The 14,531-nt window shown below is 39.7% G+C and overlaps 1 protein-coding gene across 1 annotated transcript; it reads right to left on the bottom strand.

The window, feature by feature from the left end:
- Positions 1 to 4,158: 4,158 nt before the first annotated feature.
- LOC308101206 (uncharacterized protein) lies at positions 4,159 to 14,316 on the bottom strand. The gene is made up of 7 exons (XM_080450590.1): positions 14,300 to 14,316; positions 11,803 to 11,931; positions 10,918 to 11,046; positions 8,067 to 8,168; positions 6,361 to 7,803; positions 4,673 to 4,828; positions 4,159 to 4,289 (listed from the first exon to the last, which is right to left on the bottom strand). The coding sequence occupies exons 2-7, from the start codon at positions 11,846 to 11,848 to the stop codon at positions 4,207 to 4,209; spliced, it is 1,959 nt and encodes a 652-aa protein (XP_080306716.1). The 5' UTR covers positions 11,849 to 11,931; positions 14,300 to 14,316; the 3' UTR covers positions 4,159 to 4,206.
- Positions 14,317 to 14,531: the final 215 nt, after the last annotated feature.

The raw sequence follows: 14,531 nt of genomic DNA, 5'->3' as shown, positions 1-14,531 counted from the left end.
AGGTTAAGTTTAGGAATAAGGTTAGGTTTAGGCATAGTTTTACTGAGGTTATGTTTAGGAATAAGGTTAGGTTTAGGCATAGTTTTACTGAGGTTATGTTTAGGAATAAGGTTAGGTTTAGACATAGTTTTACTGAGGTTATGTTTAGGAATAAGGTTAGGTTTAGGCATAGTTTTATTGAGGTTAAGTTTAGGAATTAAGGTTAGGTTTAGACATAGTTTTACTGAGGTTATGTTTAGGAATAAGGTTAGGTTTAGACATAGTTTTACTGAGGTTATGTTTAGGAATAAGATTAGGTTTAGGCATAGTTTTACTGAGGTTACGTTTAGGAATAAGGTTAGGTTTAGGCATAGTTTACTGAGGTTCCGTTTCGGAATAAGGTTAGGGTTAGGCATAGTTTACTGAGGTTACGTTTAGGAATAAGGTTAGGTTCAGGCATAGTTTTACTGAGGTTCTGTTTAGGAATAATGTTAGGGTTAGGCATAGTTTACTGAGGTTATGTTTAGGCATAGTTTTACTGAGGTTACGTTTAGGAATAAGGTTAGGGTTAGGCTAGCCTGGTAAACCCTCCCTCCGGAAATCTCATTTCCATTTGATTCACTCCTGGAATCAAATGGAAATTAGATTTCCGGAGGGAGGGTTTACCAGGCTAGGGTTAGGCATAGTTTACTGAGGTTATGTTTAGGCATGAGGTTACGTTTAGGAATAAGGTTAGGGTTAGACATAGTTTTACTGAGGTTACATTTAGGACTAAGGTTAGGTTTAGACATAGTTTTACTGAGGTTATGTGTAGGCATAAGGTTAGGTGTAGGCATAGTTTACTGAGGTTACGTTTAGGAATACCAGGTGGCGAGTTCACAGTATTTGCCCCCGGGTGACTGTGTTTTAGGGCGACTGTGTTTTGGGGCGACCATTTGGTATTCCTGAGAATAACAGGTATAGATATGTCAACTCTATGGATTCACACTACGGTAAAAGAGGGTGTTTCTTCAGTTGTACGCCTGCTTTATGAAAAGCCTAATATTAGCTGATAGAAAGTGCTAGAATTGAGGCTGTGTGCTGTGGATGGCAGGGGGCTATTTGACGCGGTCAGTCGGGCTAATGTGCCTTGTTTCAGACCCTGATAAAAGTGACCACTCCCACCGTACCCTCTCTCCCAGCTCAACACAAAAGAGAGGGGCTTTGGGGAGGAACGGCCCCCAAGAGGCTCAACAATGGCTAAAAGAGAATCCAAAAACATTTCTTCCCTTTCACTATCACTCTGGGGGTCCATCCATCTCCCTGCCCCCTTCCTCTCCTCAAGACGCCCCCCCTCCTTGTATTCATGTCTTTATCTTGGAAATGGCAGTGGTGGAAAGTAACTAAGTACATTTACTCAAGTACAGAGTAGCATTTTTCAGTACTTTTATTTCTACTCCATTACATCTCAAAGGCAAATATTGTACTTTTTACTCCACTACAATTACTTGAAAACAAAGTAACTAGCAACTTGTTACTTTGTAGATTTTGATTATTATTACAAAACATAGATTAACCACTTCAGCCCTATACAATTCGGCCATTTGCAAATAGCCGATCTACAAGCTCACAATGCGAGCTTGTAGATCGGCCATTTTCTAAAGATCTTTTTGAAAACTTGTGATGTGTGATTGTGATGAAATGTTAAGACTTTTACTTTTGGTACTTTAAGTAGCCTACATTTTCATGCCAATACTTCTGGACTTTTACTCAAGTAAATATTAAATTCTGGACTTTTACTTGTAACAGAGTATTTCTACGTCTACACTGCAGCATCGATACTTTTACTTAAGTAAAAATGTGAGTACTTTTTCCACCACTGCTGTCCCCTTCCTATGCTCAAGATACCCCCCCCCCCCCTTCCCCCTGCCTGTATTCATGTCTTTATCTTGGAGATGGGCACACTTCACAGGGTCTCCTCCAGACACCCTTCTGGGCTTTGTGTTGTTAATGTGTTGTTAAAAACTAATAATACATGTAAAAAAAAAAAGCTTAACAACTTTCATCCTTGGCGTCCCTATTTGGTCATTATAGGTGAAATTTGTATAACATTTTGTAAAATAACAGACAGATCTGCAAGCCCAAAATGCATAGCATCTCGATGTGTTGTAAGCTTGGTTATTTTACATAGCCTAACAATTGTATGACTAAGTAAAATGGGGCTTAAATAATAAACAGTTGAGAAATGACACCATTAAACACCACAATACACTGTCACTGTTCATGATGATGAAGTAGCTAACAATGAAAATAGTTTCTGCTGAGGAAAACCTTATTGTCACAAACTCCTACCAATCTATTTGTATCCAGATTAGTTAAAGGGATACTTCACTTTCACATAAAATAAACATTAAAAAAATATATTTTAAAAAAATGAAAGAAGTTATGGCAAAATAAAGGCCCCCTCACACATTAGTAGGACACTCTAATGCGTGAGGGGGCCGTAATTTTTCCATTACTTTTTTCATTTATTTTTAATATCTTTTTTAAATGTTTATTTTATGTGAAAGTGAAGTATCCCTTTAAGCTTATCAATAAAATAAATGAAAATACATTACATTAGGTTCCCTGCATCATGAGACCTAAATTACTGTTTGGCTTCTACAATAACGATGAGTATAATGAGGTATACATAATCAATTTGATCATTATTTTCTTTCAAAAACGATGAAAGCTTAGAAAGGCATTTTTATTTACGTATAATAGCACATTGTATTTGTGCTTTAAACGCCTATTCCCTTGTTCTCAGTTCTGCCAGAAGATGGTGCCAGATAATCTTTGTGACTCTGTCATGAGTTGTTTGTCAAAAGAGTGAATTTTAGGGTTAATAACTTGCTAATAACGTAATTTGAATCAAGCCATTTATTTATTAGCCTTTTATGAGCGATCCATTTTAGCTGACCTGATTGTAAACTGTGCTTCCATGTGCTTTTTCTCTGCAATCTTCTAAATAAAGTATTCAATCAATCAATCAATCAATCAATGCTGTTAAAATGAGTTATGAGAATGAAAGAGACACCCATTTCAACAGAAGACCTTAACCATCTCTAACTAACCCCTAAACCGGGGATCGCATGATGAACAGATCTTGACACAACACCAGAATGAGTCCATGTGTGTCCATGCAGGCATCCTGTAAATGTGATAAGAGTCTTAGTTGTTTATAGTCATAAACTGTAAATCATAAACACTGGTCTCCATATAGCATCAGAACATGAAAACAAAGTTGGACATTGCTGGGGTCATAGATGTGGGGTTATGTACTCGGCCCCCTCCAAAACAAAACTCTTTGCCAAAAATAGCCGATCTACAAGCTCATAACACGTCACAATGTGACATGCTGTGAGCTTGTAGATTGGCAATTTTTTCCCAAATGTTTGCCTATTTTCATAGAATGCTAGTTTATTATGACATGCCCAGAATAGGGATGCTAGGGTTCATGGAATATAGAGGACAACGTAATGTTAATAATAACTAATTTATTATACAATTTATGACAAACTAGAATATAATGAAAACAACCATTTCTTTTTACAGATTTGTAACTCTGAGTGTGTACAAATGGAACCAAATAAACCATTATGGGTCCATTTGTACACACTCAAGAGTTAAAGGTGCATTAGGTGCATTAGGGAATACAGTGTGTAGAGCAGTGGTTTCCAAACCTTTTCCCGAAATGGAAATTAGTTTGCCCGGGACCCAAACTAGTGCAAAAAGCAGATCTAAAAACTCACAACTGGTTGCAAAGCAAGCTTATGGATCTGCTATTTTCACTATTTCTTACTTTAACTTTTTTATTTGATTTATTAATGGAAATGATCTAAAACAAAAAGATTTTATTTATGACATACTTTTGATTTATTTTTATTTTTATTATACTGCAGTGTAACCCACAACTGATACAACAATAATATAATTGAAATGAAATGTCATTATGTGCTGAATATGCACCGAATGTTACTTTAAACACATCTTTCATGATAGAAAATACAAAGGCATAAAAGGAAACGTAAAATGATTACATGATTCACAATTAATAGGTTTTTTCAATATCAAATACTTATTTATGAAGAACCAGGCATTTCTATGAATCAGCATTTTAAAAACTCAACTAAAGGTTAATTATCAAACTCCAAACTCAGCAGCTCTGAATGAAACTTCAAACTATGGTCAATGTAAGCAGAAAGTTCACACAGGTTCTTCCTCCTTGATGTCCAGAGGATCCTGGTAGTTGGACATCACACATCCGATGACAAGCTGCTTATCGGAGCCTGTGAGACAGTTGAACAAATGTAATGGCAAAGACAGGACATGTTAACATGCATGAAATTAATACCAGGGTCAGACGTTAAAGACACTGTAATGGAAATTGAACGATTTGTTTCTAAACAAACAGGTCTTCAAAATATATCAATGGCTGAAAACATGTAAAAAGTCTATTTGGTATGTGGTAATGAATTGTGGAGTTAGACCATTTAAACTGTTTTTATTTTTTTTAATCGCTAAATCCAGACGTGATGACACGTGAGCCGTTCAGATAGAGGAATACAAATACCATAATCAAATGGCAGCTACACAATACATTATCAATAAATAACACTATACAAGACAATGGAGATACAATGGAGACGTGGCCTCCATTACAAGCACCTACCTGGACTGTTGACGGACTCTTCAGCTGTCGTTTTCATGAGCAAAGCCACCTGCTGCCGCTCGGAGAGAGAGGGTAATACCCGGCCCCGGATCCCCACACCCTTCCGGGTGTTGGTAGGCTCCTTTTTATTGCACTGTCGCTCCGGACCTTGCTTTTCTGTAAAAAGAGAGGGAGAGAGGCCAAAACAAACCATGACAACCATGATTTTAGACCACTTAGTTATGAGCAGAGGTGCTGAGCGGTCGGTGCTCTGCGTCTCTGAAGCATGTTTTTAAGAAAGGACGTGAGCCCCCCTTCCCTCTCCGCTGGCTATGTGCATTTATACTTCCTTGAACGGCAGCGTTGCACACCGAAACGCCGACACGTTGTTGATTGTTATATTCGGTGAGACACAAACTTAAATCGGACTTAAAACGTATAAATAACTAATTTGAAGGGAATCCCGCTTTGTAAAAAAAACAAAAGACCAGTGCAATAAATATTGGTGCAAACATATCTACTTTTCTTTACTCTTCTCTGACAAATCTCTCTGTTCCGTCTCTATTATTCTTCCCCCTTTCACATAGTGCTGTTGTTCTTAGTTCCTCTCCATCTCTGTGAAGTATAATTTAGGCCTAACTTTTTCATATTATTATTATGAACTTTGTATCTTTGGATTCTTTGTCCCTTCTGAGTTTCTGACTTTCCAACGTATAGTGCATAGAATGTACAGTATGTTAGATGTTTAATCTTTATTCTATACAATGCAATCAATCTCTCATCCCCTGCCCTAGATCCACTCTCTCTCTCTCACAATCACACACCTGTTCTATATGGAATATATTATATTGTTCTTTGAATTAGAAATTTAGATAGATGATAAGATAATTGACGTGACATTTTTACAAAAACAGTTCTCAAATTTGGCAAATTTTGTTTAATTTCCAGAACATTTGAACATACATGAATGTAGCTCCCTTAGAGATCAAAGAGACGAGAAAAGAATAAACAACATTATATTGGGGACCAATTCATTTTTTTCGTGTCCGGGTAGCTCAGTCGGTAGAGCTCTTGCCTTCGGACAACAAGATCATGGGTTCGGTGAGTAGTGTATGAGTATGAGTAGCATGGCGTGGTTCACACATAATAAAATTTAAACTTAATACTCTTTTAAGACTTTTTAATAACCCTCTGACCAATTTATCAATAATAATGACACCAATAGGTTTACATACAAATGTTTACATACATAACAGGGGGCGGTCTATGGTTTATTAAGTGCCAGGAATGCCAGGAAACCGACTGTGGTCAGTCTATTTATCACCTAAATGGATTCATTTATAGTAGTTAATTGATTACCATGACTATCAGCAATCTGAAGACAGGCTGACGCCAGTGTTGCCAGGTCTACTTATTGTAAGCGACTTTAGACTTGTTTTTCTGTAAAGTTGATTGACATCATTTTAAGTGAATAATACGTGGCTTCTGCATGACGGTATGTTTAGATTCCTGTCAGATTGACAGACAATGCTGCACTGCATGTCTACGATGACAATGATTTACGAGAACACAACCTAGAGACCTGACAGGAGATTTAAGCGCTGGGTACAGCACGCGCACGTCAAACTGACAACAGATTGCAGTTAGATCAGCGTACACCTCTTTAATGGTCTGCGCAAGGTTTATAAATTAGGGCCAATGCAACTTACCGAGGTCCTGGAGGTCTTCAGGTTCCTCCTGTTCAAAAGAGATGGTACTGGGTGGGTCACAAGGTTTCTCTCCAGAGTGAATTCTCTGGTGTTTCTTGAAATTATCCAATCTATTGAACTTTCCCCCACACTGGTCACAGCAGTAAGGCTTCTCTCCAGTGTGAGTTACCTCGTGTTGTTTGAGGTGTTCCGATCTGCGGAACATTTTCCCACACTGATCACAGTTGTAAGGTTTCTGTCCGGTGTGAATTCTCTGGTGCATTATGTGAGAAGACAGTGTAGAGGACCTTTGCCCACACTGGACACAGCAGTAAGGCTTCTCTCCAGTGTGAACTCTGTGGTGTTTTTTGAGATCCGCCTTTAGAGTGAACCTTTTTCCACACTGGTCACAGCCGTGAGGCCTCTCTCCAGTGTGAAATTTCTGGTGTGATTGTAGATGAGTCTTCAGAGCGAACTTTTTCTCACACAGGTCACATGAGTAAGGCTTCTCTACACTGTGCATTGTTTTGTGTGATTTGAGAGCAGCCATTGTACTGAACCTTGACCCACAAAAATCACAGCAGTAAGGCTTCTCTCCTGTGTGACTTCTTTGGTGGACTTTTAGCCCAGTCTGTGTATGGTAGCTTTTCTCACACTGGTCACAGCAGTAAGGCTTCTCTCCAGTGTGAAATCTTTGGTGTATTATGAGATAAGACTGTGTACTGAACATTTTCCAACACGTGACACAGCTGTAAGGCTTCTCTCCAGTGTGAGTTCTCTGGTGGATTTGGAAATAACGCATGTCATTGAACTTTCTTCCACATTGGTCACAGCTGTAACATTTGTCTCCAGTGTGAATTTTCTTATGTGTCACTAGGTGAGTGCGTTGTCTGTAGCTTTTACCACATTGGTCACAACAGAAAGGCTTTTCTCCAGTGTGCATTCTCTGGTGTGTTTTGAGATTAGACTTTTGGGTAAACCTTTCACCACACTGGTCACAGCCATAAGGTTTCTCTCCGGTGTGCATTCGCTGGTGTGTTATGAGGTGCTGCCGTCTAGGGAACCTTGACCCACATTGGTCACAGTAGTAAGGCCTCTCTCCACTGTGAATTCTCTGGTGTAATCTTAAACTACCCTTTTCACCAAACCTTTTACCACACTGGTCACAGCAGTAAGGCTTCTCTCCAGTATGGGTACGCATATGTTTTTTCAAGCTTCCAGACTGAGTAAAACACTTCTCACATAATTCACAGCTGAATGGCTTCACTCCAGCGTGAATTCTCTTGTGTGCTAACAGGCTAGATTTTATAGTGAAGGTTTTTCCGCATTGTTCACAACAGTAAGGTTCCTGATCTGTGTGAATTTGCAGGTGTACTTTGAGGTAATAATATGAAGTGAAGCGTTGTCCACACTGGTCACAGCAGAAACCCCTTGTTTTAACTGAGGACAAGGCAGGAGAGGTATCTGAGATAAAAGAAAATAAGAAAAACAAAAAAAAAAGATAGGAGCTTTATACATTAATCAGCCTTTAAATTCAGAGCCTTCATTAAAACAAAAGTCAGTTTTACTTTGAAATATAGCAATGTATCTGCATCCTTGACACATGGTTTTGACTTTTTCAGGAGAGACACAAAATAATCATCAATATTATTCTCTAGTTTTACATTAGAAGTAAAGACGAGGGACAACAGAATAAAGCAAAGACACAGAGAGAGCATGAAACTAACCGAGGTCCTGGTGGTCTACAGGTTCCTTCTGTTTCGTAGAAACGGTCCTGGCTGTGTCTGGAGAGTTCACCTTCATCTGCAGTCTGGAATCCATGGACTTGTCTGGAAAAAATACATTTTAATTCACATTAATTCAGGATGTACTAAGTCAACTCCAACAATAACAGACACTATAGTGGGGGAGATATGTAACAAATATAGGCTTCCACCAGAAAGTGTGACAATTTGCACATGGAATCTTTGAAGTATGCTGATGTAAAACTTTGCCCGATCCAAGCACTTTTCCCATACGATCCGGTCGTAAAATGACAATTAAAGATGGCCACCAACATTATTGGTTCATTAGGTTTCGTATTCCAATCTTTGACACCTCATCACTTTGAAATTTACTACTATGCATAAGACATGGTCTGGCTACTACTCAAGTTTCATCATGCGCACAACTGAAGCTGAGGATGTCCAGGTCATAGACACCATAGCCTCGATCTCCAGGCTTTTATTTTCCTTCGCGTTTTGCTCGAAAATAAGAGCCTGGACCAGCCTGTTGACGTTCCTGGCATAGGAAGTGGGAGTCAACCTTTCATTTCCCCAACCAACCAGAGTGCAGTGGGCATCGCTCCAAATGTTGTGACGTCAAGGCTCTCAATGCTGCACATTGGGGGAGGAGGAGGGGCGCGGGGGCGGGCGCACAGATTGGTGAAGCAATGGGAGCCCACGGATTCTCTCTCCGGAGATTTTGAACCCGCCCCTCTAGACCAGATATCAGACGCGCCAGGGCAGCCTATGGACAACATGCCAACAGATGACCTGCCACCCTCTTGGGGTTAGGGGTGTATTCAATTAATCGATACAGCAATAAATCGATATATACTCCCGCCCGACGATATGTGTATCGATACAGAGATTGCTATATCGATACGGCATGAATTATGTGGGTGACGCGGTTTTGACAAATAAACACATAAAGCCACGAGGTGGCATCAATGACCAGTCTACACAACATGATCCTACAGCGCATGTCAGAGTCAGATCAGGTTACACACCAGCAGCAACATGGAGGAGGAGTCGGAGCAAGTTTATCCACTAACTATATGGAAGCATTTTGGATTTCTGCAAAAAACAGGAAGTCGGGATTTGGACAGTCAAACAGTATGCAAGCTGTGCAATAAAAAAAGCAATTATTGCAGCAACACGACTAACCTCCATGATCACCTGCAAAGACTGTTCTTTCTGAAGAACCGCAGGCAGGTACGAGCAGTGCAACACCGGGCCCACGTGTGTCTGGCTCTCAACTAACCCTTAATGAAGCTTTCAAGGCAAAATTCCCCACAGCATCCCAATGGTCTCAGAAGATCACACAAGCACTGTTAAGTTTTATAAATAAAGACCTAGACCATACAGTGATGTTGAGAATGCAGGCTTCAGGCAGCTGCTAAATGAGCGTGAGCCACACTACCAAATACCAACTCATCGTTGGATTACAGAAACTGCAGTTCCCAAAGCAAAAAGGCACAGACACAACTCTTCTGCAACCTGAGTTGACATTACATGTGATGCCTGGACATCGCGAGCAACCAAATCATATGTAACTGTCACATGCCACCACATTTCTCCAGAATGGGATATGATTTCACATGTCCTGCAGACCAGAGCCTTTTTTGAAAGCCACTCTGGGAAAAACGTTGTGGATTTACTACAGGATAGTGACAGACAATGCTTCCAACATGACAGTCGCAACAGAGATGATCAAGTTGGTGCATGTGAAATGTTTCGCACACAGTTTGAATTTAGCTGCTCAACATGCACTCAAGTTGCCCAAGCAGCAGCTGAGGAGGCGGAGACAAAAGTACACCCTGCGTATGTCACCGATCACATGACCTCATTTAATTATCCTTTTCTAGGCAACACAGAAGGGGGGGGGGGACTTTTTTCACAACAGCTCTAAGGTGTATTAAAGACATGGTTCAATGTTGAAAATGAGTGGTCTTCCCCTTTAACACTTTCTGCCAAAAGTAAACAACTTTTTCACATATCTCCCTCACTACTAAGGAAATAGTAAATTAGCCAGTCACTTATGTACTAAGTCAGTAAATTACTTTTTAAATTACCATGCTCTGTGCAAAGCAAGTGCACTACTCACATTGGATTTAGAAATATCTTGGCCCTCATCTATCAATGGAGAGAACAAACCATCTTACTTTTGAGCCCAGGAATGACCTTACGCCACAGTCCAAGTGATATTTATCAAGCGATCCTGTACAGCCAATCCTAGGGTACATTTGGTCTGTCCTTCGATAAATGTGACGGCTTAAATATTGCGCCGCATAAATGTGACGGCTTAAATATTGTACAGTATGTATTCCCCTTGAGTGACAGGCTGCCGTGCCGCCACGCTAATGAGAGATAGCAGGCAAGGCAGTCATAATCTGGTTTAACAGGTTTGAAGAGTCAGGTTTAAGCTCACAACACGTTGCATGTGAGCTTGTAGATCTGCTATTTTCAAATAGCCAATGCAGCCAGATCTGCAATCTTATCTGAATTACTGTTAAAGCAGCACATAACTCTTAACATTGCAATTAGGTTATGTTAGATTTTAATTGCTTGTCATTGTCACTTGGAAATAAAATAGGCGTGCATGTCCATGATGTATGCCTTTATAAAATGTTATATTTTCACAGGGATTATTTATTAGTGTGTTAGATATACATTTTGGAGTGGATACATGTGTCCAGATGCCTGTCAGACTATCAGACAGATTATCAGATCGATACTCGGTATCGACCAATACGCAAGTTGTGGGTATCGGTAAGGAAGAAATGGCATCGGCACATCTAAATAAAACAGTACATACCTATTCTGTGTAACTTGATCACTGGTTTCAGCATGGTGGTCTGCATCACTGCTACAACTCTGTTCTTCACACACTGTAGGATGGGTGTTGTTTGGCCTGGGGCCAAATGTATCACGAATAGCTCTGGATCTAGAAAACACAATCAAAATCAAAATAATATATTTTTTCAAATGATGTAGGAACAAAAATATTCTCTCTCTCTCATTGTAGAGGGTCACTCTAAATATCACTGAAACCAATCTTACTCCAATCGGCCAAAGGAGGGCGCTATAGCAATCGTTTGAAAATCCGCTTACACATGTGCCTTGACTCATGAGGAACACATCTGTCTCTTCAACCAGTAGATCTAAGAACTAAGATCTTCTGCCATTTTGAGCAGTTTTGAGCACTTAAACCAGTTTTTCTGCCCGGAGTTTTGAGCAATTTGTGTGAAACGTTCTAAACACGTAAAAAAATCAAGCCTTCATTAGCCAAATAATATTGTAAAGGGCATGGCTTCATTAAAAAAAGGAAGAAAAATCCTCTTTGTGTGCTCCTTTCTCACTGCTGTCAGTGAATTTTGAATGCTTCAGTTGATGTTTCTCTGCTGTTTTATTTTGTATTTCTTATTGATTCCAAGATCAGTTGTTCTCAAACCTTTTAATGTCAAGGACCCCAATAACTCTGAGACCTGTAAGGGTCCATTTGGAACCCTCTCAAGGAACCCAGAGAGTCCCTGGACCACCCTTTTAGAACCACTGTTTTAGAAATATTTAAATTACACACTGTTATCAATTCGGTACTCTGTATCTAACCCTAACACATCGACCGATAAGCAAGTTATGGTTATCGGTTATGGTTATTGGTAAGGAAAAAATGGCATCGGCACATCTAAATAAAACATACCTATTCTGTGTAACTTGATCACTGGTTTCAGCATGGTGGTCTGCATCACTGCTACAACTCTGTTCTTCACACACTGTAGGATGGGTGTTGTTTGGCCTGGGGCCAAATGTATCACGAATAGCTCTGGATCTAGAAAACACAATAAGAATAATATATTTTTTCAAAACAGCCCCGAATCTATTCATTTTTTATTAAAATCATGCTATGAAACCTTTGATATTGGTGACGGAAAAATAGCCGTCTGTTTTAAGTCCTCCTCCAAGAGGCAAATGGCGTTACTACCGCTAGTTTGAACAAGACCCGGTAAGGACGTGCTGTGATTGGCCAGTAGTCGCTGTGATTGACAGTTCTGCCTTGTTGAACAACTTCTTCATAGCGTTTTTTATGCCTAACCTAACCTTATCCTCAGTGAAATGCCTTATTCCAAACGTTATTCCTAACCTCAGTAAAATTATACCTAAACCTAAACTTATTCCTAACCCTAACCTCAGTAAAATTATACCTAAACCTAACCTTATTCCTAACCCTAACCTCAGTAAAATTATACCTAAACCGAACCTTATTCGTAACCCCAACCTCAGTAAAATTATACCTAAACCTAAAACGGCGCGCCTCCGTCATGGTCCGAAACCGAAACTGAACTTTTTAAGTCGTCTTCGTCGGTAGGTCAGTAGGTCCTGATAACACCGATATGAATGGTCTGATTCATTTATTGTCCGCAAAAGGTAGCGTTGGATGGTGGAAAATCAATTGTCCGCAGTGAGATTTGAACCCGCGGACTACCGAATGGGAGTGAAATGATTAAAGCGGCACAAGTGACTGGAGGACTGGCCAAGATGCAAAACTAGCGGTACTAACGCTACTCGCCTCCCAGAGAGAGAGAGAGAGCGAGAGGAATGGGTTTCCTCCTCTCTCTCTCTCTCCCCCTTCTCAAAGCTAAAGCAGCCACTGTTCATGCTGGTAAACATTGTCTCTGTCCGTATGTATCTTCTATTAATGGGACATCAATGGCATAAGAAAACATATGTTTACATTTCCAAAGCAAAAGTGGAACATAATCAAAACTAACACATGTTTTTTTTTTTTTTTTAAACATTAAAAGGGAATAAAGACACGTGTAAACAGAGATTGCAGTTGCATCACAACTGAACAGAACCAGCTTACAAACACTTTAGAATTGTGCATTTTCTGTCAGGAACAGTTGTATATTATGCAACTCTAAGAAAGGTTAGCTTGGAATAAAGCTTTTGAAACAAATAGCACCAATATTTAGCTTTCACTTAAAAAACCTTTCATAAAACCTTTGGGATGAATGTAAAAAAAAAGTTATTTTGTTTAAAATGTGATTAAAGGTTGTTGCTCTGCTTGTATGTAGAGATCACTTGTTCAGGAATACAGTCAATACACATAATGATTAATAGACTTTAAGGTGGTTGTATTCCATTAGACCAAGGGTTCCCAAATTGTTCAGGCTGAACAGTTGAACTGGGGACAAAAAATCATCATATTTGAACTGGGGACCCCCCAAAATAATAATATTTGAACTGGGGACCCCCCACCCTGACAACCACTTTGAATGTAGGAGATGAGGCATTACATTTAGTTTGACTCGGTTCCACAGATGTGTGAAAATATACACCTATACATTTTGAATTTCGGACTTTTACTTGCAACAGAGTATTACATTGCAGTATTTATACTTTTACTTAAGTAAAGAAATGTAGTACTTTTTCCACCAGAGTGTGTGTGTGTGTGTGTGTGTGTGTGTGTGTGTGTGTGTGTGTGTGTGTGTGTGTCACACACACACTCAAATACTGGCATGTGTATTATTAGCCCTGAAACAGGACTGTCATAACAGGACAGTCATGGCGCTACTTGTTCTGTCTCCATTTACAACCCGTACGTCTACGTTAACGTTCATATCTCAAATATAAAGTGCTGACTCCACGGCCACGGATGTACCATGTTAAAACAGCCAGGTCTAAGTACCCGTATCTTCTGTATTGTTCAATAAAACGCTTTTTACTCCTATCGGCGGCCATTGTTTCATAGGGTTAATAATGTATCAGAGTGCAGTACACCTCCCAACCGATAGGGTCACGTAGTTGAAAGGGGGTCATCCCTATGTTTGAAAGCATAGAGAAAATACAAAAACCAATCTGAGAAAATGGCCGCCAATCGGATTAAAATGCTTTTTATTGAACAATTGAAGATACGGGTACTTAGACCGTGGCGTTTTAACTTGTAACATCTATGGCCGTGGGCTCAGAACTTTGAAATGTGAACGTTTATGTAGATGTACCGGTTGTAAATGTAGAACATTCACAAACCAGGAACAAGTGGTTCCATGACGCTTGTGACAGACGAGCGTCATGTGAACCATGGCTAGTGTTGTTTCAGTAAACACACATTGTACAATCACCATAAACGTAATAAACAAACACTGTGTACAATGTACACGACAACATGAACACACTCAGTCACAATGTAAACATACCTCACACTTCTCTTGGCTGAGACACACAATCTACTTCCGCTTGTGTGTAACCACTAATGCGTCCCCCTAGCAACACACACCATTAGAGATGGGATTTATGCAGTGGTGTAAAGTAACTGAGTACATTTACCCAAGTACTGTACTTAAGTACAGTTTTGAGGTATTTTTTTTACTTTATTGGAATATTTCCAATTTTCTGTACTTTTACTTCTACTCCAGTACATCTCAGAGG

This window comes from Gymnoscopelus braueri (genome assembly GCF_963280865.1).
Source record: "Gymnoscopelus braueri genome assembly, chromosome: 15".
Taxonomy (NCBI): domain Eukaryota; kingdom Metazoa; phylum Chordata; class Actinopteri; order Myctophiformes; family Myctophidae; genus Gymnoscopelus; species Gymnoscopelus braueri.
Note: the sequence above shows the minus strand (reverse complement) of the source record. Positions and strands in the feature narration are given on the sequence as shown.